This window comes from Primulina eburnea, chromosome 4 (assembly GCF_022965805.1).
Source record: "Primulina eburnea isolate SZY01 chromosome 4, ASM2296580v1, whole genome shotgun sequence".
In the NCBI taxonomy this organism is placed as follows: Eukaryota; Viridiplantae; Streptophyta; class Magnoliopsida; order Lamiales; family Gesneriaceae; genus Primulina; species Primulina eburnea.
In genome coordinates this window covers 44,872,247-44,899,401 of record NC_133104.1, presented here as the reverse complement: position 1 = coordinate 44,899,401, position 27,155 = coordinate 44,872,247, and the positions used below count along the sequence as shown (strand labels likewise).

Sequence of the window (27,155 nt, the reverse complement as noted above, 5' to 3'; positions counted from 1 at the left end):
TGGAATATCTTTCCCGGTTGATTCTAATACCATTTTCATGTCATCCCTCCAATCCCCAGCTAAATTTACATCCAAGTTGAGCGTGTCTACCTGAATCCCTCTTTGCTGAATTGAAGGGTGGTTTTTCTTCTGAATCAACACTAGTCTGTGAGTGAGTTCTGGAGACATCTTCAATCCCGAAGCAACCTGTGCCAACTCGTCTGCCTCCCAATTTTCTTGTCTTGGGACGTGGACTAATGACACTTCCTCGAAATCATCTAGAAGTTGGGATGCGGCGGTATAGTAAGGTGCCAAGGACAAACTTGTGCATTTGAACTCCCCTGACAGCTGTTTGAGTACCAGCTGAGAATCCCCTGATATCAATAATTCTCTTGCCCCTAGATCTTTCAGAATTTCCAATCCAATGACCAGTGCTTCGTATTCTGCTTGATTGTTGGTGCATGGGAAATCCAAATTGAAGGATAGAGCGGTTTTCACACCTCTTGGGGAGGTGATCACAATACCAGCTCCAGCTGCTGTTTCTGTGCTTGATCCATCGAACTTCAACTCCCAGGGTTGGACTCCAACTCCACAAACTGGAAACCCAACCTGTTCTCCAATAAACTCATCAAGTGAAGGGTGATCAGCTAAAAAATCGGCGATAGCTTGGCCTTTTACTGATTTTTGGGGATAATATGTCAATGTAAACTCGGCCAACGCTAAAGACCATTTGCCAATTCTCCCAGAGAGGATGGGTCTATTAAGCATGTATTTAATCAAATCGGTTTTAGCCACCACAAACACTCTTGATTGAATCAAATAATGTCTTAACTTAGTACATGCATAATACAGCGTTAAGCATAGCTTTTCAATCACAGAGTATTTTACCTCTACTGGAGTAAGGAATCTACTCAAATAATAGATGGCTTGTTCATTTCCTTCATGATTATTTTGAACTAGTAGACACCCAATTGATTCATGAGCAGCAGAGATGTATAATTTAAGGGGCATTCCATACCTGGGGGGCATAAGCACAGGTGGATTAGCTAAATATCTCTTGATCACATCAAAAGCCCTCTGATGCGACTCTTCCCATTTGAACTCCCCGCTGTCTTTGAGCTTCAACAGCTGTGAAAACTCCTTTGTCTTCCCTGCAAGGTTAGAAATAAAACGCCTCAAGTAATTCACTTGCCCAAGGAAGCGTTGCAACTCTTTCTTGTTCCTAGGTGGATTTGCTTCCATAATGGCTTTGGCTTTGTTTTTATCCACTTCAACTCCCCTCTGGTGCACAAGAAATCCCAGAAAGTTTCCTGCCTTCACGCCAAATGCACATTTCAATGGATTTAACTTTAATTCATGTTGCCTCATTCTTTGGAAACTTTTCCTCAAGTGCTCAATGTGATCAGTAGCTTGTTTGGACTTTACAACGATATCATCTATATATACTTCAATATGATGTCCTATCATGTCATGAAAGATGGAGTTCATGGCTCTTTGATACGTGGCTCCCGCGTTCTTTAGCCCGAATGGCATAACAAGCCATTCAAACGTACCAACAGCTCCCGGGCATCTGAATGCTGTTTTGTGAGTGTCAGTCTCGGCTATTTTGATTTGGTTGTAGCCCGAGAATCCGTCCATGAAAGACAACAACTCATGTTTAGCCACTGAATCAATTAACATATCAGGTATCGGCATCACATATACATCTTTGGGAGTTGCACAGTTCAAGTCTCGGAAGTCGATGCATATTCTGACCTTGCCATTCTTCTTCATTACTGGCACAATGTTTGAAAGCCACTCGGTATATCGGATTGGCTTTATAAACTTGGCCTTCAACAATTTCTCAACTTCCTCTTTCACTTTCAATTCAACTTCTTTTGACATGCGACGAGATGACTGTTGAAATGGTTTGAAACCTTCTTTGAGTGGAAGTCGATGTTCGACCAATTTTCGGTCCAACCCTGGCATGTCATCATAACCCCATGCAAAACAATCTTTGTATTCCTTCAACATGCTGATCAAGTCTTGCTTCAACTGCTCTTCCAGTAACTTACTCACATATACAACTTTTGGATTCTCAAGCTCCCCCAAGTTAATCTCTTCCAATGGGTCTTGAACTTCATGTTGGCCATCTTCCAGTTGAGATGGCGCCATCAACAACTCATCGACTTGGAGCTCATCATTTTCGTATTCTTCTTCTTGGACCACTTCAGTTCCATAAGTGTCCCATGCTTCCTCTTCCTTTAGTTTTTCCAGTACTTGCTGCACATGTGCCTTCCATATAGAGGTTGCAGCTACCTCCTTTCCTCGTTGGTTCGAATCAATCATCAATCTCCTCAATCAGTGGCTGAATTATCGGCCTCGATGGCACGATAACGGTAGGTTTGAGGATTCTTTCCAACACCGAGCTTGGAGTTGGTGTTTGCATGTACAGTGGATTTTCTTTCTTGCTATTGCTACGGATTTTGATGGGCCCAAAATCCCCATTATAATATCTGGCTTCTACTGCACTTGCACTTGTTTGGAACGGTTGTCCATCCGCTTCTACGACCTCCACGTCATCCCCCTTCCAAAATAACAACAGTTGGTGCATTGAGGATGGTATGCACTGGTTTGCATGGATCCAATCTCTGCCTAACAACGCTTGGAAGTTGGCGGAGGAGTTTACCACGAAGAATGCACATAAAGATGACATACTCCCCACAGTAACATCGGCGGGGAGTACCCCAATGGTCTTGGTAGTTTCCCCTGTAAATGCAGCAACCGAAACTTCTGAAGGGATCAAGTCTTCTTCATTTTTGCCTAGATTTTTCAACATTCTTACTGGGAGAACGTTCACTGCTGAGCCATTGTCAATCAACACTCTAGACACTGGCTTCCCATTCAAGTGGGCTTTGATGTACAACGGCCTTATGTGCTTGGTCATGGCCGGTGTAGGCTTTTCAAGTATCACCTGCTGAGGCTTGTTTCGGTGATCCTCCTTGATAATCACTTTTGAACTCCCTTCGGGGAGTTTAATTGCCTGATCTTCTTTTTGCGACGATTCATGGGGTATCAACTCCCCGTTCCCTTCTTCTACCATTTTAAATATCTCGGGTAGTATCACCACTCCAGTGGCACAATCCACAGTGATGTGAAATTCCCCAACGCGAAAATTAATTGATTTCCTTGCTTGATCATCCTCTTCGCTTAATAAATCATCATCGTCTTCAACAAACTTGTCCTCAGTAGCCGATCTTCCAAACTTAGATTTACTCCCCACTGGCTCATTGGAGACTGGAACATCAGTTTTGGATTCATTCTTCAGCTTAGCGAACTCCTCTCTTCTTGCAATAGCTCTTTCTCTCAACAGTCGTCTCTTTTGTGTCCTAGTCGGTGGCCTAGGGAACTTTTTGTGTTGGGCCACTCTCCAAGACTCACTGAACTCCCCTCTGGCTGGAAGAACGTATCTTGGCTTTACTCCACTGTTCTCAATCATTTTTCCTTTTGTGATTTCGTATGAACGCCGTTCTCTGCCGTGATCAGCTGATACTTTTCTGGTTTCCACCCTCCTTGACTCAAATTCACATGCATTTCTCCTGTTTGAATACCTTTGGTGATGACTGTGAGATGACTCCCCTCTGAACCATTGCTTCTCCATCACTGGTCTTTCAAGAAAATGTTGATCCCTCGGCCTAAAGGCCGCGGATTCACCAACACTTCTAGGGAAACGCTGCTGGGCTATTGGCATTCCATCGACACTGTGCCTTCCATGAGCTTCAAACAATTGACCCTTTGGAATCCAGTATTTCTTGATCACTCGGTCTTTCACTGCAAAAGATCGCCTTCTCTTCTCATTGAGAAGATCTCTCAAATCTGTCATATTCACATTAACCAAAGCAACGGGGGGAAAAGGATCGTCATCCACCGCCATAGACTCTTGTTTGTTAGGGAACTTCACAACTCCCTTGTTAATTCTGTCCTGCAAGATATTCTTGAACGCCCAACAAGACTTCGTAGCATGATTGTAAGAGTTGTGGTACTTACAATACTCTCTTCCCTTCAGCTCTTCTGTAGGTGGCATCTTATGATCAGGCGGGAATGTGATGAATTTTTCCTTTACCAAGAAATCGAAGATTTCCTCGGTCTTTGACGTGTCAAAAGTATAGTGCATGTCTTTGGGGAGTTGGGAGCTATTATTCTTTTCAGGTTCTGCTGGCTTCTTTTTTAGCAGGGGAACGGTGCAAGAACCAGCTGACCGAATCTCCGCTAATGCCACATCTTCCACCTCTTGATAATACGACCCCATAGCAGTTTTCTTCTTGTACGACTCTTCCCTCAAAAGCTCTTCGTATTCAGCCACTTTGGCGGCTAGCTCAAAGAAATCCCTGAACTCCATTCCCTGGAATTTCTTCCTTAATTCAAAATCTAGCCCCTTTTGTGCCATCTTCACGAACTCAGTCTCGGGTAGGAACACCTTGCACCTATTCTTCATCTTCTTGAACCTGTCTATGAAATATTCCACAGACTCTCCTTTCTTTTGAGTGACTCTGGATAAGTCGGCAATGCACACTTCAGGCTCTGTTCTATAGAATTGAATGTGAAATTGTCTTTCCATTTCTTGCCAACTCATCACTGAATTTCTGGGGAGCGAGGCATACCAAGCGAATGCAGTTCCAGTGAGGGAATTTGGGAATAGCCGCAACTTTAGATTGTTGAAGTTCTCCAAGTTGGCTAATTCCCCGCACTGGATGGTGAATCTGGCTATGTGTTCCATGCTGGACTGGCCATCCTCCCCGGAGAATAAACTGAACTCATGCACTCTATAACCCCTTGGGTACGGGTTATTCACGTCAATGTAGTCTGGATATGGTTTGTGGAACTCTGGGCGGCCAATCTGTTTCAAGGCCGGCCCATATAACTCTTGAACAGCTTCTCTCACCATTTCTGGATCAATCCCGTGCAAATTCCGAGCGGGGAGTTGGTGATGGTAATTTGCCCCCCGAGCTTGAAACCCTGCATTTAAACCAAAATTACCCCCTGGGAAGCCTCCATCTCCTCCTGGATAATCCATGTGCGATATGTCATCATAAGCTCCCGGTTGGTACAGAGGATTGGTCACGCTGAACACTTGAGCAACTGGTTGCTTCGAGCTCCCCACTCCATGAGTACGTGGATATGGCTGAGCTCTCCCTCCTAAGGTTTCTTCTCTCTTGTGAGGTGGTGTGTACCTTCTTTCGGGCTGATTTGGGAGAGTACACTCTGGGCGGCGGGGATCGCCAGCCCTTGAGTCTCCAACTCCCTGATCGGATTCATGAACTTGGTTGCTTCCCTGGTCAGCCTCTTTGCCAGTAGTATTTTGCTCTCCTCGAAGGGACTTACTCGGCTTACACAAAATGGATTTCAAACAGTCAGCCATCGCCTTAGATAATGCCAGTGAGATTTCCTCAATCTTTGTATCAGTCAGTTCTCCAATCACCCTGTTTGAGACTTGGTCATTAGTAGTAGAAATCTGTAGATCCATTTCTTCAACCTGTGGTTCAACAACGTGTTGTTCTGGCTGAGGCGCTTGAGTTCCCTCTTGATTCGCCAGAGACTCCCCACCCTCCTGATTCACGTTTTCCTTTCTTCTTGGCGGCATAGTGATGGTCCCACCGGGCGTGCCAAAAATATGTTTGCACAATATTTGGTGTTGCGGGCGTGCCAGGTGCGAAGTGCACCGATTTGTGTGAAAACGATAAAAATCTAACTTCTAAAATCAAACGACGGTGAATTCTAAATTTGATCGTTGGTTCTAATCTCCTAAAACATATGCGATGCCAAAATTAAGAAAACTATTGGAAAGTGACGGAAATAAACCCCTGACATGTTTTGCATTTACAAAAATGTAGGAATTCATCAAAGACATGAAAAATATAATAATTTGTTGCTGAAATCTAAAATGAGAAGACGTAAATTGCTAGAAAACTTAAAAAAAGTGCTTGAAGCAGAGAGCTTCTTTTTTGCAGATTTTTGTCTGTGTAGAGTTGTGTGTGTGTAGCCTTCCTTCTGCCGATCTCTTTTCTCCCCCTGGCTGTGCGTTCCACTCCACTCCCCCATGATCCATGTTCACGCTTTCTACGCCACGATCTTAACCTCCCACGTTCTTCTCTCCTTTAGCGCTCTTGACCAGATTTTGAATCGATTAAATCCATCCGTCACACTTAACGGGCCTATACAATTTAATTGGGCTTGTGATTAATGTGGGCTTCATGATTAATTATTTTTAGCCCAAACAGTGAGGTAATGTTTAAATTAGCATGAAATTTTGCTTACGTTTTTTAAAATGATTCGATCGCTTCTCAACCGCTTCAAAATAAAACTCTGCTCATGTTTTGAATAAAATGAAATTCTACTTACGTTTTGTTTAAATTAGCACGAAATTCTGCTTATGTATTAGTTTTAGGAGCGGTTTCACCCGCTTCAAAATAAAACTTTACGAACGTTAATTATTAACCGCTTCTAACCCTTCCTTTTTTGCTGCGGTTTACAAACCGCATCTAATAAACCGCTTCTGAATCCCGTAAATGGAAGCGGTCATATGATACCGCTTCTACAGAATCTCTATTGAATCGGATAAAGAACAACCGCTTCTAAAACCTTATGCATTCGATGCGGTTAACAAACCGCCTCAAAATAACCGGTTCTACAACAACTATTTTTTTGTAGTGGTTGCTTGAATATCAAACATTTGAATTTTATAACATTTCAGCGGCGTCTATGAATGCATGCATGTCAAGAGATGTGCAACATATATTTTCTATATATTATATACACACATATTATATATGCTTATAAGTTATTTGAAATTATTATTCTCTAATTAAAGACGTCTTTCAACAATCGATCCTGGGCATTACCCACACTATATCTCATTCACCCCAAAGTTCAGTGATTCAAATGTACGTACCTACCTAAAATCTATAAATACTTCAATCTTTTATGCTCTACTTATATCAAGATAAATTAGTTATAAATTTTAAAAAATATTGGTGATGAAAGTATTAAATTGTATAAAATAGTTTACATTATTTTAACTATTGACTATTCTATTACTTTGTTCATTTTTTTGGTGAATTAATAAATATGATGCATCAATTTCACCAGAAATTTGATTAGCATATCTATACTAAATATATTATATATTATTAAATTCGAGGGGTTTAAATAAACTAAATCACCATATTTTGATATATCAAGTTAATTTTGTTATCATGGTGTGTGTTTTTTTTTAATAAAAATATATATTCATGTTCTTGAATTACAAAAATATTCAATTTTATTCAATAAAATGTCATCAAAACTTATTTCAGTAAATTTGTATCCCATTTATAACTAACATATCTTAATAAAAGAATTTTTTTAATTTTTATCTGTACTCATAACATTAAATATTATTATAAAAAGTCCCTTTTAAAAAAAATTAATTTCAATATAATATCTAAAATTTTCACACAAAAATTATTTGATGAAAAAATATAGCGCCAAGGGCACTAGTAATATAATAAAAAGCAAAAACTTGTGGGAGACGGTCTCACGGGTCGTATTTCTGATACGGATCTCTTATTTGGGTCATCCATGAAAAAATATTATTATGCTAAAAGTATTACTTTTTATTGTGAATATGGGTAGGGTTGAGTGGTTGACCCGTCTCACAGATTAAGATCCGTAAGACAGTCTCACATGAGACCCACTCATAATAAAAAAAAGTAGGTTAATGGTACAGGGTTATCCGTGCACGGTGACTTGATTGTGTTGTTGTTATAAGCCATCATGTTTAAAAAACAAATGGGTTTTTTTTTCCTCGGATGTTGGATGTTGAGTCCTTCGTGACTAATGCCTCTTTTTTTTTTTTTTTTTTATTATAAGTACTCTTTTAAAAACCGAAATAAAATTTAATTTTTTTATTTTAAATTTTTTCTATATTTCTTTTACATACATTTAGTTTTTCATAAAAATAAAGAATAGGAAGCTAAAAAAAAGAAAAAAAGAAATATTTTAGAGATTCTAAAATTAAAATATCCGAATTTTGATGAGGCGTATATAGTTTATATATAATGATTAATTTTGATAATTATTTGAAATCATTTATTTATAGTTCAATATTAGTAGAAAAATTAATTTTATCATTATAACATAACGAAGATAATATAAACATAAAAAAATAAAATCAAACTAGAAATATTTTCCTGCAATTCAGGCCGTGAGCGTAGGTATTGTTGTCTTGTCTCGTTGATGGCCTAATTTTTTGGGTGTTGTTCAGGCCCACTGTCAATTATTTTTAAAAAGCCCAACACAAATAAAATAAAATGAAAAGTCGGGCCCATCTCCTCCTCTCCTCTTGCCATTCAGTGTTTTTCTAAGCCTCATTTCAATCGAACCCAGAGCGGACGCAATAAATCTGTTTCTGTGGAGATTTCTGGTGTGAATAAGGGCAACTGGAGTGAATCCTTCGTTGGAAGTTAGGTTGGTTTTTGGAAATTTAGACGTTAATTATTCAACTATGCATCATTGCTTCAGTTTTTGTAGAAGAAAAAAAGTATTTGAAATAGTTTCATTTTTGTTTTTCAAAATATGTTTTGCTCTAAAATTTGTTGGAAAAAGCATTAAGAACAATTATAGAAAATGTTTTTCTTTGTTTTATTTTGCAATCTTATTTGGATTCGAGTTTAAAACATGATAGAATATTTCTTTATTTGATTGTCAGAAAAAATGTTTGAAGAAGTTTCCATATCATGATTTGGCACACGTTGGAAGCCGATTTGTTAAATTTTAAGTGGTGGGTTGCTAAAACTTTGAACTGATGGGATTGATTTAAATTTCGTTTTAGTCTTGTGGTTAGCGATTTCATCAAAGTGAGATATGATAGTCATTTGATTTTGTACCTATTTATTCTTTGTCATAAAAGCTCTCATTTATTCTTTGACATGTTCGAGACCTTTCTAACAAACGTTTGCAATTCTATGGCGGATGTCCTCCAGTAAGATGTAAGATGCTGCCTGTGTCGATAAATCCCTCCATTGTTTTGCCACAGAAATTGCATACATACCTTTGGAATTTTATTTTTTTATACAACGTGGTTGGGGAAATTTTTATCTAATCTAACTACTGCCTGCACAAGTTTCATTTGAACCAAAGAGACCTCATCCTTACCACTAGGCCAAGGGATCCTTGAAGGACTTTTAGATCTATTATTGTCCTATACTTCCATGCTGGATCTTTCGAAGGACTTAAATTTCCGAACTTGTTATTTATTAGCAGCAAGAGAAAGTAGTGGGATTTTCTTCGAAAAAAGAGAAACTAGTGGGATAGGATTTGAAGTGATTTTGTGGTTGGAATTTTATGTTTTATGCATTGGAGGCTGGTTTTAATGTTTTCCAAACCCTGTATGCAAATAATTGCAGCCGTGAACCTTTGGGAAGGAAGAGAGGAGGAATTCATTGTAACAAAGAAAGAGATGGGGATCAACTACAGTGTGGAGGATGATTATGCGATGGGATCTTAGCACAGTTGAATAGGGAGGTTTAGGGGTACTCTGGGTTGGGTTTAGTTGGGATGGACCTTGGGTCCTTTTTTTTCTTTTAACTTGAACTAGAAGTATCGCATTGGATTTTTTTCAGGTAAAGACAACAAGCATGACTTGCACCAGGGGTGCATGTGCTGCGCTTGGTTGCACCCCAGTGCCTAACCTATCCAGGCACGCTCCTTCAATAAATATGTTGTTGATGTCGAGCCAGATTAGAAATGGATGGGTAAATTTTTTTGAATTTTGTCGATATTATATTTTGAGTTATAATATGATACAATAAACGAGTATTTATGGAAAGCGTTGAAAAATGTTTTTGAAAGTAATAAACTAATAAGTAATAAACATGTTGTGGTGAGAATTAGGGAAAATATGTTTTGGAGGAAGAGAATGGAAACAGATGATAGTGATAATATTTTTCGGGAGTGGAAAAGTATCCTCGGGAAATAGGAAAATAGGACAATGAAGTGCCTTGATAATAGTTTGTACTAACAACCAGAGACAGCACACCAACAAAATACGATGTATTATTGTATCATCTTTTGTCAAGCAACAAAAAATGGGTTTCATGGCTGTGCCCACAAGAGGTAGATAAACACTGCAGATAGGTAGATAATAAAATCCCGAGGCCCTACCTCTGACTTAACTGTCAAGCTGGCAGCAAGCATAGATCCTCATAAATATTTTTGCTATTAACCCCATGCCATTGTTGTTGGACATGAATATTAACTAAATGATATTTTTTGTTACATATTTTCAGACAATAGAATGCAGGGAAAAATTTAGAATGGGATTTCCGCTCTAATAGTATGTTGAGTTTTATAGTAGAAATAAAGTGAAAAGAAATTGTGACATAACACAAGATTTATGTGTTCCGACATGAACTATACATCCAAAGCAATATTCAATCACATCAAAGATGTCATAGTTTAAATAATATCAAATCTGATTGACTGATTCTATAACATATTATTTGTAATCATTTCTCTATCTGAAGTTAGAAAACAATCATCAACTTTAAATAAAAATGAAGGTATTATTGGATGAGCAGTAGGAATAAGTTAATCACAGTTAAATCATATCAAAGATATATTATTATCTTAATAATATTGAATTTGATTCTAGAATGTGTTACTTGTTTCATTGTATTATTATTTGAATTTGTTGTATTTATGGATGGATGAACAGAAAATTTCTTTGCTACATTCTCATGGACAACAATCTACCTTTTAAAATCGGAGACCTGGCTGAAGCAAGGACTTTCGAGCATGGTTATCGCGGTGCATGGTTTCGATGCAAGGTATGGTATTGAACGGGATTCTCAAAATGTTCTGTTCTGATGCTTATGGGGTCTCCTGTCTTTGAGTAGTTTGTTTAATACCTTCAAGGTTAGATCTAATGATTAGCTTGTTCATACACATATTTTGATAGTTGCATAGGATGCAACTATTTTATGATTGCAGATATATCACCTCTTGAAAATGGAATCCATCCATTTTTATGATTGCAGATATATCACCTCTTGAACCTCTTAGTTTCAAATACCATCTAAAAACTAACCTATTTTTGATCTTATGAGTTATGTTTCTGGTTCATCGCTTCAAGCATAAAATACTATCCGCTCCTTTGAACATTGGAAATAATGTGACTTTCTGTTTGCTTATCTTCTCTTTGTTGCTAATATATGGTTCTTTTTATGTATCTGTTTAGATTTTCTCTCTTGTTAGCTTTATCGTCTACGAGAAATGTATATTCTATCTTTTAAGACAGAGTGATCGAGAGGTTTTTGTTTCCAGAAGCTGTCTGTTTGTATAAAAAAAATTCAATTGATTGTTATTGCTTATGCTTTATCCCCTTAATGTAACTGGAACTACAACTGAGATGAGTTACATGATCATTATTTGACCTCATAAATATTATGGAGCCACAGATTAATAGTTAAGGTTTTCTTATTCTGAAGATATCTGATGTTATTTTGTCCCCAATTCAAATGTAGGTAGGTCTTCTCTGCTCCTCTTATGCATCATCTTACTCTAGGATGTTTTCCTTAGGATCTTATGACTTTTATACTAGTTGAATACATTCAATAGTAGAAACTTGTCCAACTCCAGCATAACAAATCCTAAAATTAAGTTTATTTAAGATTTTGAGTGGTTGCGTCTGTAAAAGTTTGAAAAGTCTTCAAAGATTGGATGATGCTTGCAGTTTTCCTCTTCTGGTTGTGTTTGGTCTGAATTTCGTTTCCATTTTTTTTTCTTTTGAGCAATGTGGACCACATGGAAGAAGTTCTAGTTTGCAAAGCCACACCATTCTTTTCTGCTATTAACGTACGTTTCAATTTTTTTTACCAGATTATAGAGATCTCCACGAGAGAAGGGAATGCTGGACATATCTCAGAATATTATGACTTCCCTGATGAAAGTTAGTATCTGCAGTGTATTTTGCTGGCATATGTTTTTTCCTTGGAGCAGAATTTATGTAATATGCGTCATTAGTGTCTTCGCCTACTGGAGGAGTAATTTGATGGTGATAAATGTGCCATTATTGTAGTGTTTCATTATCACGTGGTGAAGAATTTATCAATTTCTATTTTTGTCATTGGAGCTGTCATTTTGGAAATTCAGCTACTTCAGATCTATGTTAAGCATCAAGTCCTGAAGTGACGATGCATGCTTATGTGTCTGTAGAGATGAATCACAAGATATGTTGAATGAGAAGTATTTTTAATATGAACTCATTTGAGTAAACCATTGGTTTTGCTCTGATCAGGAGATAAATATACATGACTACTTTTCAATTACCAATGCAGAACTGGAATGGACTGAGTTCTATCAGACGAATCCTTATCGTGTGGGGAGAACAAGAGAAAGAAAAGAATTGATGTTACGTCCACCCTACCCACCCTTCTACAGTAAAAGCCAAATGCCTCTTGTCAGTGAGATTTCAGAGGTGACTGTGATTGTTGATGAAGCATGGAAGGTCGGGGATTTAGTGGACTGGTGGACTACTGACTGTTATTGGTCCGGGAGAATTGAGGCGTTATTGGGCGATTGCAAAGCCACAGTAATAATTGCTGATTTGTTTCCTGGGCTTGGCTTATGATAAAGTTTTTATTTCCATTACCAACTGATCCAATAATTTCTCGGGAACGTATAAAAGCATTTTAAATGATGTTAAGGCTAAAATATTTTTTCATTAAGATTTTGGCTCTTATTGTGGCTATATTTATTTGTCAATACACTAATCACTAACTAGTGTTTCTATTCTGGTCACTGTAACTTTAGCTTAAACTAAGAAGACCGCCACATGGTGAAGGCAAAACCTATGAAGTTCTTTATAAGGATTTACGCCCATCTCTAGATTGGTCTCCACAACGTGGTTGGACTGTGCCCACTCAGGTTTGTTACTTTTGGACTACCTGATTTTTATTGAAGCGTAAATTGAGTGACAACAACCAGAATTTAAGTCGAGGGAAGAGCGCATGTGTTATATTATGTCATCGTGCTCAGTTTACCCCTTCGTAGCTTTCTATATTTGAAGTATGTATTTCTTGTCTAAACATTGCAGGGTGGAAAACATGGTCGTGTTTGTGCTCGGATTATTGAACCTCTAAATCAAAGTAAGATCATCCATCCAGAATCATTTTCAAGTAAAATGTTTAACCAAAATTTTAGAAGATGGTTTTGGTCAAGATTTGTCTGTTGACTTGTCATTCGCTTTGTAACCCACCTGATGTTACTAAAAACCACGTATTCTCTTCTTTGAAGACTATAATAATAGTAGATTACAATGTTGATGCACGAATATGATATATGGAAGTCATCTGTTTTATATACTCAAGTCTTGAGAATGTGTAAAGAATATTTGGGAGTCACCTATGCTGATAAGGTTGTTATAACTCTCATCTGTATGAGGCGTACATTATTATGTTTGAAAACAGAACTTCAATATTTTGTTTGATCATATGAACAGAGAAGCATCTATCATTCTCTCTTTTAACTCTATGTCTCTTTGGTTATGTCTCTCTGGTGCATTACAAGAGTAGTTTCTAGGGCCTAGTTGAAGTTTTTTTCTGGTTGGTGATTCTGTATCCGGTAGGTGATGAGCTAATTTACTTATGTTATAGTTCATACTTGCATTCCGGCCGGTAGGCATAATTTTAAAATTAATGATAAATTACCAAAATAATGAATTCCATTTTGTTCTGTTTGGCGCCTAATTTGTCTAAACCAATTTTTTTCTCACCTAACAGTGCCATCAACGTGAAAATATCACATTCACGCTACTCTATGAAATCCTGCCTTGCATCATTGCCCTTTTGTCATGCCAATTATTGGAACTTCTTGTTTCTTCCGTTGCATGTTTTTGTTCGAAAGATTACTATGGGTAACAGCGGAGGTTCTTGACGTGCTTGCGCTCAAAAAAAATATGTATACATGCACGCACTTGGCTCAATTTTTTTTGCAGGAAACATTTGATCTTACTTTCCTATGTTTGTGGAATCAAATATGATATATCTGCTTCATTTGCGTTATGGATTTCAGTGCTTCCATTTTCTAAAGCCCACAAAGCAGGTCAAGAAACCATGTCTGATCGTGAAAAAGATGAATCGAAGGACAAGAGAACACCAAATATTCAGACTCAAGGTTCTGAAGACAGAAGAATGTCAGAAACATCAAATACTCAGAGACGAAGTTCTGAAGACAGAAGAACGTCAGAACAATCCGATGATCCCCATAAGGAGCATGGAGCTGGTGGCAGGGTCGCCCTTAACTCCGTGGAGACCAACACATTAGAGGCAACAATAATGGACTTGGAAGAACTTGTTTGTAAGGTTAAATGGATCAAGAAAATTTTAGGACACGGGGTTTCTTTTTCTGATAGTGTGAGGCCTGAATGGGAGTTTGTGGATAAGTCTCCTGCCTCTTCGGCGCCCAAGTAAATTTATCTTTATAGCTGTTAAAAATCGACTAATTTTTCCGTACCAGTTTGATTTGTCAACAAAACAGAATTAAACAAGTTCACAAATATGGTCAAGATTTACATGTTTGTTCGAGGGCTTGAATCTTGTGTACGGGCTCCTTTTTTCCATATATTAAGATGGGATAATATAATACTAACTAAACCCGCAACAACTTAGACTCGAATGATGCCCACGCGGTTATCACTATTGTCCTAAAAAATATTTAATGAAATGGTTGAATGAACAAACCACCCCCCCCCCCCCCCCCCCCACCCACCCACCCACCCACCCAAAGTTAGTGAAATACCATTCTTTTTAGTACTCATTTTCTCCATTTCAATTTATTAATTTAGCCCATTGTACATTTTTCATTTTGATGCGCAAACTTTCTTTAACAATTACATTTAAATGTTATTTTTTTAATTATTAAGTCAATAAATTTATGATTAAACGATTTTTTACAATATGATTGTTTTTTTTTTTTGAACTAAATATATTTAATTTAATGATGGTACCAAATCAAAATTTCTCTTTGGCATCTAATATTATTAATATCGAGGATCACACTTGGTTTTTTGCTTGAAAAATAAATTAGAGCAATTTTCAAATTTTTTCTAAATGCTATTATTTTTTTATTTAATTTACATATTACGTCAATTCATAATAATAATAATAACAACAATATTTAATAACTACATAAAGTTTTATTATAAATAAGCGTATAACCATGATAGGATCTATTGAAGGATAATCGTTGAGCTACAATAGCTTAATTCTTGAATATTGAACATCGAAAAATTAAATCGAGTTTAAAAACTCAAAGTAATATCTCGTATTAAACTTTTTGAAAAGCATTTAATAGATATGAAATTTGAATATGTAAAAACGTTTTTGGTTGAAAATTTTTATCAAACACTTGATATGCAATATTTGAGCTTTTGAAGAACACATAAAATATTCAACAATATATCTTAAAAAACAGTAAAAATAACTAAATGCAATAAATAAACGGACACTCTTACGTCACCCTTTTTCTACTTAAGAAGACTCTATCTGAAGAATTTGATTTATACAACTCCTTGTACAAACTAATATCAACTTAGGACTTATCTATATTCCCTAATTGAAACTCTCAGCACACTCGATTGTATAACGCAACCTCACAATCAGCATAATATTTAATGTCTCTTATGCCTAGACTACAAACACAATCTTTAATGTATTTGTGTGAAGACTCAATCAATAAAATTTTGAAGTTCAACTATCATGTATATATGTGAGTGATCGTGTATGAGGAATTTTACAGTGTATGTATATATCAAATGTATAATCACAATTGGACTTGCTCTCATTCTAGCTAATTTTTTTATGTAGGTTGCTCATGCTTTGAATCTCATTTCAAATCGTATATTTGATCTTCAATATGTTATATTTATGATCTCCAAAAATGATTTAGACATTAGATACAAAATATGATCGTTTGAAAAGGTTGTGTGTGGATTCTAACATTGAAACGGTCAAATTCGTATTTCTAACCATTTTGCGAAACTGGGTTTTTGATGGTCTGATCTACTCTGCCATCGGATTTGATTGGATCTGATATGATCTACCATCAGATCAACTTGGTCTGATATGTTAGGTCTTAATTGAGCTGAACTAAGTCAAACTTATCAAGTTGAAATGTTCTATTGAGTTTCAGCTTCCAACTTGAGATAACAACTCTACAGTTAAATAAATACGTTAGAAACATAATGACAAATTTTGTTATCATCAAAATCAAGATTGCTATGTTTCTCAACCAAAAAACCATATTATGATATTTGGTCAATTGTTCATATGAAGTTTATCAATTGTTCTAACCACTTTAGTGTACGCAACATAGAAGTTCATCTAATTTAATCATTCTTAGTAGAATAAGTCTCTCGATCTCGCGAATCTTTATCTATGAGACGGGTCAACTCTACCGATATTCACAATAAAAAATAATACTCTTAGCATAAAGAATAATATTTTTCATTGATGACCCAATTAAGAGATCTGTCTAACAAAATACGACCCGTAAGATCGTCTCACACAAATTTTTGTCATGTTAATAATGAGATATTGTTTTATAAGTATGTCTCATTGTCTTAAATGTAGGACTTGATAAAAAAAGTGCATCATACTATTATCAATATTGTGTAAAAAAGTAAACTGCGGATGTACATTAATATTAATTAGCATTTATTGCATGGCAATTCTTCCACGCTTATCCATATTTGACTAAACATAATTTGGAACAATTTATCTGTTTGTTTTGCTTTATGCATATATATTGATGTGTGTGTGTGTGCGTTAGCCAAGAGAAGTGATGCATCGAAGTGCCCAGGATTAATAATCCGATTCAAATCATTGTAATCTATATTTATTTACTTTTTTATAGTACAATCACCATCTTATCAAACTATTACAATCATCACAAATTTACTACTAATATCAACACACTAAAGTAATGCAATTCAGAATAAATATATAACAATAACATATTATCAATTATATTAATCATTAAATTACCTTAACGAAGTTATTAATTTCAAATTTATTTTATATAAAAGTATGATAAATTTTAAAGATATCACAAAATGTTGATAATTATATATAACATGAATAATAAATACGCATCATGTTATATAGACAGAACGTTTCTGTACAATTTTCTCTTCCTGTTTCTTATTAAACAGTTGAGAAAGTCACATGAATCAAGCATTCATTTTCAGTGTGTACACATAAAAGAATTTCACAAGAAATCCGCGTAATCCATCTTCCTTTTCTATCCGTTTCTTCCTTCTTCCTCATGATATAAACCTATCGAGTTAGCAAATTCACACCGAGAACCTCACATTGTTCCTTTTTACTTAAGAAATCGAGTACGTACAAGTTATATCAAGAAAATCACCAATATACAGAGAAGATAATCAAGAACACGTACGAAGATGTACAACAAAGATCAGAAAGAAGAAGATGATTCAACCCGAAATAATCAGTATCCTCTTGACTCAAGGTGCTACGAAATCCTTGATGAAATCGGGAGAGGAGTTAGTGCAATTGTGTACAAAGCAATATGCATTCCATTAAACTCTTCAGTTGTCGCAATCAAAGCCATTGATTTGGAAAAAACGAGAGCAGATTTGGATGGCGTAAGACGCGAGTCCAAGATCATGACACTTCTGTGCCACCCCAATATCCTCAGAGCTCACTGTTCCTTCACTGTAGAAAGCCAGCTTTGGGTGGTGATGCCGTTCATTTCCTGCGGTTCTCTGCAGTCGATTATTTCTTCTTCATTCCCTGACGGATTGGCAGAACCCTACATCGCGACGGTTCTTAAAGAAACTTTAAGCGCCTTGTCATATCTACACGGGCAAGGCCATTTGCATAGAGATATTAAGGCAGGAAACATCCTTGTCGATTCGAATGGATCGGTTAAGTTAGCGGATTTCGGGGTTTCGGCCTCGGTTTACGAGTGGAATTCTTCGTCTATGATTCTTACTGATGTGGCCGGGACGCCGTACTGGATGGCACCTGAGGTTATACATTCACACACAGGGTACAGTTTTAAGGCTGATATATGGTCGTTCGGTATCACCGCGATGGAGTTGGCACATGGGAGGCCTCCTTTGTCTCATCTACCTCCTTTCAAATCGTTGATCATGAAGATTACTAAGAGGTTTCGGTTCTCTGATCATTATGAGAAGGGTAAAGATGGAAAGGGAAAGAAATTTTCGAAATCTTTTAAAGATATGGTTGGTTTGTGCCTTGACCAGGATCCTTCAAAGAGGCCATCAGCTGATAAGTTATTGAAGCATTCTTTTTTTAAGAACTGTAAGGGGAGTGATTACTTGGTGAAGAATGTGTTGCAGAGATTGGCAAGTGTTGAAAAAAGGTACAAAGGGGAAAAGATTCAGAGGGCTTTGTCATTGAATAGAAGTGATGACGCCGATGCTGATGATGAAAACGTGTGTGAGTTTCTGCCTGAAAATGGGAAGCAGAGAAGGATCAGTGGGTGGAACTTTAATGAAGAAGGGTTTCGAATTGGAGCCTGTTTTCAAAAACTGTATAGGAGGTGATCAAAGAGGTTTGAAACAGGTGAGTTTCGGAGTTGAAACAATGCTTCAAGAAAATAGATCGAATGTCGATGTACAAAATGGTGGCAGGTGTTGATAAGGGAGTTGTGATGGACAGTTTGTTGGTTTTGAAGAAGAGTTTGGATTGTCAAAGGCAACAGGTTGTGCAGATGATCACGTCGATGTGCCTGGAAGCTGAAAGCGTAGAGACGATGGGGATCAGCAGGGAAGAGCAGATGATACAGGTGATTGAGGAGCTGAGAATGGAGGTGGAGAATGAGAAGAAGAAGAGGTTTGCTGTGGAGATGGAATTGGAGTTTCTTAAATTGCAGCTTACAAGCTAAGGAAGTAGTTGTTCCTTTGGGCTATCAAAATAAACGTAAGAATTAAAACATATGCTGTGTGTAAATTTTAGACAGCAATGTAGCTATTAGGTTAATGCAATTTCTTCATTTTTAATGTCCCTATGATTTGGGTGGAACTAATTTGGGCTATAACCCGATTGAGTTAAACTGGGCCTTTTTCTTTAGCTTAGCCCATGATATTTAAATTTTGTGTGCGTCTTTTTGCTGACTAAAAGAGAGCAGAAACTTCACATTCACCATCAAGCTAATTGTGCTTTTTTTTTTAAAAAAAAAATAAAATAAATAAAATTCTCTTTTTATATTTGCAAAAGTCTTCCACTATATTTAGTTAGGGTTGACTAATAAATCTTTCTTCTCAAATTTGTTAATAATATAAAATTAAAATCTCTAATTGCTTTTGTCATGCTCGGGATTAATTTTTAACTACCCACGTAAAGTTTTTATCCGACATAATTATTTTTGTGGCCCTTCTTATGTAACATATTGTAAATGACATCTAATCATAGATATAAAATAAAAAGGTTCAAATTCATATATATATATTTTCCAAAATTAAAACCATGCATGAAGGCAATTATACCTGCAGTAGGGGCAGTGTTACCTTAAAAATTGAAAATAGAAGTAGCCGAGGATGGAATCAGTTCATTGGCCACCAGTCATTCACTAAATCTGACCTAAATAGGGCACAATCTTTTGTATGGTTCTGGGTTCTGAGAAAAGCTTGCTCTCTTTTCAGGGAGAAAATGGTAAGCAAATCTCGGTCACTGAGATATACTTTTATTTGTGATCTAGCTAAGGTGTTTGTTTTGCTAATATTCTCCAACGATAAAGATTTTTTTGGGTGTCAGGGAACAACGTGAATATCTACTTATTAGTAATCATTGCGATTCATGTAATTCGCAGTTTGGCTAGCTCATGCATTCAGAATACAGCTACTTGTCAAGTCCTTAAATTGCAAAAAAAAAGTAAGTACTCGATCGTGTGCTTGACATATATATACGTGTGTAGATATAATCTTCGTCAACATATCATATAATTATATCTTGGCCATGCGCCTAAAACCCTTAATTAAATCTAACCCATACATGCCAATAGAAATAAATGCTTGTTTTGAAATGTCAATCCTGAGAACATACAAATTGACAGGAAAAGCTCTGACCCAGCTGATAATATACGTTACAAGCAATATGCCTTTATTTCTATTTAAGGTGCACTGAGGACCATTCCACTCAACACCTACAATAAATGATGTGATATAGATATATATATATATATATGTGTGTGTGTGTGTGTGTGTGACGGGGTGATCAGGGGTTCATTCTTTGCACATCACTCTACAGGTACAAGTATATATAACTCATACCTAACATAAAACAACGTGGATATTAATTATCGCTCAAACAAATCCACCGCACTTATTGCATGTATCAATATTTCTTCAGTATTTTTTGTCATTTAATTATTCTCCCATAGATTCATGAATTCAGATCGTAGCATTATTCGGTGTATGATGGAGTTTCCCATCTGAAAGTTTAGCAACGACGTTTGGGTATTTTTTTTTGGGTACTAAAAAAGTGTCACAATTCAAAACGTCAAACAACTATATATATATATATATAATTATATATATATATATATATATATATATATATATATATATATATATATATATATATTGACATGATTCTAATTAAGCATGAGATTAATCGTTGTCTAAAATTCGATGCTATAGATGAAAACGGAAGGTTCGATCCTGGGTGTGGGGGCAGTGCCCACACCCAGGATCAAGGGTTGAGATTCATATCATGAGGAATAAAAAAATTAAAAAAAAAAAAAAATTGGGCCAGAAAAAATTCTGGCCCTTGGATGTATTCTTGGTGACACTGCCTGCAGAGGTAGGGTGAAATAATCCGATGAAAACTAAGATAAAAACGTAACGACGAATAAGGAACATCCACTAGATGTGTTTCCCAAAATGGCATAACTTTGGAGGACGAGGTTGTACAATTAGTGATCAGTAGTGGCCAAACATAGGGAACATGCACTGCATAATTCCATCCAATCAGATTCTCGTTTGCTGGCTTAGAATTTGATGACCTCTACAAATCACTCATCAATGCATCAAATTTCGGTTAAATCGAATTAATCGATCGAATCGAGCCAATTTAAAAATTTAGTTCGGTTATTTCGGAAATTCGGTTTTCAAATTAAAAAAAATCGATTATATCGGTTATTCCGATTCGGTTACGATTTTCAAAATATTGAAATCGGTTAACCGAATTAACCGATATAATAAATATTATTATTTAATAAATTTTTATATATGTTTTAATTTTTAATTTTAAAATCGATATAATATGTATTAATTGTGTTCAAACAAAACTTATATATTTGTGATATGTATGATTTTGTGTTTTTATACATTTGTGTAGATTGTAGTATTCAAGAAAAATTACATATATAATTAAAGTTATATCACAATTTTTTTTAAAAAAACTAATCGGTTAATTCGGTAACCGATTCGGTTATCATCGTTTATGAAAAATAATTCGGTCGATTCGGTTCGGGAAAAAAATTTCGGTTCGGTTCGGTTCGGTTATGGCTAATTCGGTTCGATCGGTAATCGAACCGACCGAATGCTCACCCCTTATTCACTACTGGTACAAGCCCTCTAATTATTTAATTTAATTTTTTTAAAAGCATTATATTTTAATTTAAAGAATATTCCAACCTATATTCACATACATAATGACAGTGCTTTTAAGGGTCAGTGCTATAAAAATAAGTTATTGTAATCCCTCAAACTAATAAAATAAGCAACTTAATTTCCGGCGCTTCCATGTAACAAGACGTATCTCCCAAACTCGTGACCCGCTACCTATCTCTATTTATATAAGCCCTGCCCAGTTATTCTTCCTTGTATTGTCTGTGTGGCCTTTTGACACTTCACGCATTCACAATTCTACGTACACAGAAAATGGAGCGATCAAGAATCTGTTCGGGCAGAAATACAAAGCAGCAACAGAGCGACAATAGTACAGGAAGCATTCAAGAAATGAACGTTTACAAGTTCAAGGGAAAATGGGATTTTTTCCACGAGTTCAAAAACAACAATAAAAATGCAGAGGACAACCAAGTTGGAGCTGGATTTTCATGGCTTCCAAGATGCTATTCATGCAGTTTCTGCAGAAGGGAATTTAGATCTGCTCAAGCTCTAGGGGGACACATGAACGTTCACAGAAGGGATAGAGCAAGATTGAGGCAATTTTCTCCGCCGAAGATTAACCAAAATTTTGATCCTAACCCTAGTTTTATGTCATCTCACTGGACAAGATTCCCTCATCACACTTCTCCGTTGCCTCCATTGTTCCCTTCTTCTCATTCCCATTTGTCTTCATGTTTAGACAGTAACCATGCTAGTTTCGAGAGATCGAGGGAGGAAGGTGCTTTGTTTGAGAACTTGAAGCCGAGTGCAGGGGATTTGATGAAGATGGAGTCTCAGAAATCCTTTAATAGTGTCGAAAAGCTGGGTTCATTTGTTTGTGAAAAAGGGTGTGAAAATATTGTGAAGAAAGATTTGGTGATATTGGACCAGCTGGAAATTGGTTTGATTAGCCAATACTCTCAAGGGGAACTGGATTTGGAACTTCGACTAGGGTACACTTAAAGAAATTCTCTTTGATAAATCATATGATTTCTTAAGCATATTGTTAGCTTTATGATTGTTTTTCCTTTACGAAACTTATAAAGAGATCACGAAACATTTGCTAAGATAAGTTCTGCCGCCACTCTCTAGTTCAAAAATTACCAGGAGAAGTTAATTCTTTAACATATACATTGAGGTGTCCGTATATCCTGTTTCAATCCCAAAACATAGTTGATATTACTGAAAACACCGAGATCTCTTTTCAATATTCAAACACACAAAAGCGTTGCAAGCGTGTCTGAGGTCCGTATATGGATGCCATGTCAAACCACAAGAAGTTATACGTACCAGCTGGGATATCACATTACACCCTACATAAAAAATTTCTCACCCTGAACTTCGGAGGTATCTTTAAAAAAAAGACGATATTAATGATGCCTACATTATATTAATATGCATAAAAAAATCTTTTTATTTTAGTAGTAGGCGAGAAATGTTACAACGAATATTGAAGGTAAAATCTCGTCTCAAATTTGAAATCTTAATTTTAGTTACAAGTCATCCACCCTACAATCAGTTTCTATCACTCATATGTCTACTGTCTCCAATATCGCACACGCACCAAAATACATGCGCCAACGAGGTACACCAACTCCAGTACTGTGGTGCGTTGGTAATTAACCATGCTGCACGCACTAGTTACCAACACAATTTTGTCGAGGTGATGGTTGAGTATATTATTTACTGAAAATACAAGGGTTACGGTTTAAAAGTTATAATAAAAAATAAATTTGAAACATTTTTCTACGTGCGGGATCAGTCTCCAAGAGCCACTCAAACTCTATCGTGGTCATAAACACGAAAAAAAAAATCAAATATTTGTCAATTTTTTTTTTCGAAAAATCATTCAATAGACCTAATTATTTTGTAGTATATGTGATCACTTTAATATGCATCATGGGCCACTGGATTGATGAAATCCCAAAAATGCGATAGCATGCAAGTTCCCGACAAGTTGGTGGTGTTAAATGGCATGATGACATTTCCCAAAACGGAATAGAATGAAATGAAATGTTTTGGTCAGTTTCAAAAAGCATTAAAGAGAATTGAAAGAGAAGGAACTGTTCTTCTTTCTTTGCCAAAATAGGAAGCACCTCATTGGAATACTTCCAAACAAGCCCTTACAAATTACAAGTTCAATAATCAAACGCGCATGTAATCATGTTATATCTTAACATCATAAAAGCCACATTGTCAGTACAGGTACATGTTGCATTAATTCAGTACTACACATGTTAGCTAGCTAGTACTTGAGTAAAGAATGCTGTTTAGAACTATAGAATTATTCATTCATGGTATATACATTAGAAATACTGAAATTATACATACTTTGATTTATTGTCATATTTATATTTTATAACAATGCATGAGGCAAATGAGTGATATTGTATTCTCTGCTGCAAGATGCCAAATCAGAGAATTGCATTAAATTGAATAGGGCATAATTAAGTCATGTCACACTAGCTAGCCATCCCTTCAACTGTGATAGCAGCTTTGACCAAAGACGAGGCTGAAAAAGTTGGTCTTCAACTACAAGAATGTTGTTCATCTGTCAAAGAATCTATTTCACATTAACGTAAGATCAATTAGACATATGTATGGGTTTGAATTAGCTAATTTAAGATTAAATTTGCCTCTTTACGTATACTTTGTTAGGTTATGAATAATTGCAAGAGGTTTGTCTATTGTATAATTCAAAATATGATTACATTAGCTTACACGACATATAGATGAAAAAAAATAAAATTATGAATTTTACTCATTTACAAAGACGATTTATGAAACACCTCATTAGTTATATAATATCTGAAATAGGAGTTTATTCCTGCAAAACAAGACGTTTAGAAATTTAATCATTCACATTACTCGGATATGTATAATTCATTACGTACCTTAATTTACGAAACATGAACACTTTTGAAACCACCCAGTACTTATATTAATATTCTATGTTGAACAAACTCACACCTAGATACTCAATACGAAAATTGAATATTAATTTGAAATGTTATCAAATGTGAACATGATTCGATAATGTGATCCGGTCTTACGAAATTTAATAATCAAGTCGTTAGTAGCTTACATGCGAAGTTTACGTGCACTTTTCAACTAATTTAATTTTAAAAAGAGCTTAAAATTTGCAAATCAATAGCGGTTTTATTAATTTTTTGTCACAAGAAATGGTCAAAAAAGTTCATAGTCTTGTCGTTTGTTAAGATAAACGCGTAATTTGGCCGTCTATTGATTTTTCTCTTAAAAAGAGGACAAATGTTAAATGCCGAATCGAAGTTGAGAAAAATCCATGTGTTACGTCTATTTATTCTTTTATTTACTAAATAAATGTTGGGATTTATGAGATACGTGGAAATATACAGTATAAGTTCAACTCGAGGAAGTTTGATTTATTTGGTGGGCCAGAAAATTAAATACAAAATGATTAACTGTATACGTTAATGAAATACCCAAAATTACATGAAAATCTATCCTAATTTTATAAAGGAAAAATTATTGCTGCACGTACGTAGAAATTGTCTGATTTTTTTACGGATGTCCTTTTCCAATAACAAGAAAAATATTTGATGTATAAGAAAAATATATCTTTTAATTTTGTTTAATTAAAAATAATTTTATAATTATAACTTTTCATAAATACGAAAAAATATGATCTTAATTCTGCTGAAATTAAATGTTCCTAAAATATTATATATACTCAATATGGTTCTACGTACACCTGCTAAATATTCTTGCCTAGATATAAATCAAGTGTATTGTATAATCATATATGATAGATTTGTTGTAACATATGAACATAGTAATCGGATTAGATCAAAAGTAGTGAAAAAATTCAGAAGTTGAACAACTAAATTGTAAAATTTCGTAAAAAATATGTATGTTTGAGTAATTTAATAATAATAATAACAACAATAATAATAACAATAACAATATACCACCAAAATTTAAACTCTCACTTAATATAAAAAATAATATAATTTGAGTAATTTAATAACAATACAACACCAAAATTTGAACTCTCACAAGTCTTTTTTTACCTTAATATATGGTTCATCATAGAAAAGAAAAATGTCATTTCGGTAAAGATGCCGAAGAGATTAGTTACATTAATAATAATAATAAATAATAATAATAATAATAATAATAATAATAATAATAATAATAAATATAAATATATATAGTATAAATAATTCATCATAAAGTTTTAAAAATAATTGTTTAAATATATAAAAAAAATTATCTGAAAGGTGACTGTTAATAATCCTAATTAAATTCAAAAAGACTTATAATTAGTTCATGCCTGTGCCTGTTTGATGATGAAGGAGAGGAGACACCAAAGACTTTAATAAAAAAAAAAAAACACCAGACATTTGAAGCCGGCTAAAACAACCAAGAAATATGTCACAGAAAATAAAATAATAAAAAACACTATCACAAAAGAAATAAATAGAACAACAGTCAAGATCAAGAGCTTAGTCTTGAGTTTAATTTCTCTCCCGATCCCAACCCTAGCTCCCAAGATTATTGTTTCCCAAAGAGCCTACATATACTTTTTCCAATCAAGAATTTCTCCAAAAAAATTTCCGAAAGTGTGAGTTGATGGAAGCCTGGAAACACATCAAGTGCGATGTAATTCCAAGTGCAGAAACTGATCATCAATCGGAGAAATTGATTAATGAAGACAACACCGGCGTTGGAAGAGCGTATGAGTGCACTTTCTGTAAACGGGGCTTCACTAACGCGCAAGCTTTAGGAGGTCACATGAACATACATAGGAAAGACAAAGCCAAAGTCAAGAAAAGAAAAGGAGAGGAACCCTCAAATCAAAGCATCAAACCGGTCGAAAAATACTTGAATTCGAGGTGTTTTTCTCGCGTTTCATCAGGTCATGAAGGGCACCAGGTGAGTTATAAAGTTTACTTGCCATCATCAAACCCTAGTATTCTAACTCAAAATTATCAAAGAAATATTATTCCTGTTTGGAGGCCAGAAGAGCAATTCATCGATTATATGAAGGTAAACTTAAGTATGAGAATCGGATTGCCCTCACTTGTGGATGAGGAAGAGGGTTATAGAGATAGGATCTTGGAGGGAAATGAAGTGGATTTGGAGCTCCGATTGGGTCACGACCTGTGATCTATCAAGTTTTCAAATTCGGCAAAATAAATTTGCGATCGGCTACGTACCCATGGTGTAAAAATAGCGAGTTCATATAATATTTATCCATTTTTTCAAGGAATTTAATGAAGGACGTATTGATATTATAAACATTTGGAGGGACTTGATCAAAATTACCCTGTGTTCATATAATGATAATATCTATGCAGATGTTATTACTTACTTTGCTAAACTATAATCATAACTTATAAGGAAGATAAATCAATATATTTGGATAAAATAATAATGCTTGAAACTAATCTTTTGCTGAACTTGAGCCAAACATCGTATAAACAAGGAAGTCTCATCCTCCGAATCAAGCGGAATC

General features: G+C 35.5%; 4 protein-coding genes and 1 long non-coding RNA gene across 11 annotated transcripts; all 5 read left to right on the top strand.

Annotated features, from left to right (window-relative positions):
• Positions 1 to 8,306: 8,306 nt before the first annotated feature.
• LOC140829497 (uncharacterized) lies at positions 8,307 to 14,599 on the top strand. 7 transcript variants are annotated; one of them, XM_073192767.1, is made up of 8 exons: positions 8,325 to 8,463; positions 8,705 to 8,776; positions 10,712 to 10,823; positions 11,875 to 11,944; positions 12,333 to 12,586; positions 12,808 to 12,921; positions 13,091 to 13,142; positions 14,068 to 14,598. In XM_073192767.1, exons 3-8 carry the CDS (start codon positions 10,734 to 10,736, stop codon positions 14,463 to 14,465), a joined length of 978 nt encoding a protein of 325 aa, XP_073048868.1. In that variant the 5' UTR covers positions 8,325 to 8,463; positions 8,705 to 8,776; positions 10,712 to 10,733; the 3' UTR covers positions 14,466 to 14,598. The 7 variants fall into 7 exon arrangements, with proteins under 7 accessions (XP_073048867.1, XP_073048868.1, XP_073048862.1 ...); XM_073192761.1 differs by lacking the exon at positions 8,705 to 8,776 and adding an exon at positions 9,618 to 9,749 and having other exon boundaries at positions 8,326 to 8,463; XM_073192766.1 differs by lacking the exon at positions 8,705 to 8,776 and having other exon boundaries at positions 8,307 to 8,463; positions 14,068 to 14,597.
• LOC140829498 (uncharacterized) lies at positions 8,991 to 9,597 on the top strand. Its single transcript, XR_012117477.1, has 2 exons — positions 8,991 to 9,270; positions 9,302 to 9,597. It is a non-coding gene; the product is annotated as an uncharacterized lncRNA (long non-coding RNA).
• Positions 14,600 to 17,250: 2,651 nt separating the features above from the next.
• LOC140830002 (serine/threonine-protein kinase BLUS1-like) lies at positions 17,251 to 19,092 on the top strand. The gene is given in 3 exon segments (XM_073193283.1): positions 17,251 to 18,544; positions 18,546 to 18,671; positions 18,673 to 19,092. Coding segments are annotated over 3 exon segments (1,470 nt in total). The 5' UTR covers positions 17,251 to 17,458; the 3' UTR covers positions 18,931 to 19,092.
• Positions 19,093 to 21,894: 2,802 nt separating this feature from the next.
• On the top strand, positions 21,895 to 22,729 carry LOC140830001 (transcriptional regulator SUPERMAN-like). The gene has a single exon (XM_073193282.1). It carries the CDS (start codon positions 21,929 to 21,931, stop codon positions 22,616 to 22,618), a length of 690 nt encoding a protein of 229 aa, XP_073049383.1. The 5' UTR covers positions 21,895 to 21,928; the 3' UTR covers positions 22,619 to 22,729.
• Positions 22,730 to 26,269: 3,540 nt separating this feature from the next.
• Positions 26,270 to 26,806, top strand: LOC140830356 (uncharacterized). The gene has a single exon (XM_073193626.1). It carries the CDS (start codon positions 26,270 to 26,272, stop codon positions 26,804 to 26,806), a length of 537 nt encoding a protein of 178 aa, XP_073049727.1.
• The last annotated feature ends 349 nt before the right edge of the window (positions 26,807 to 27,155 follow it).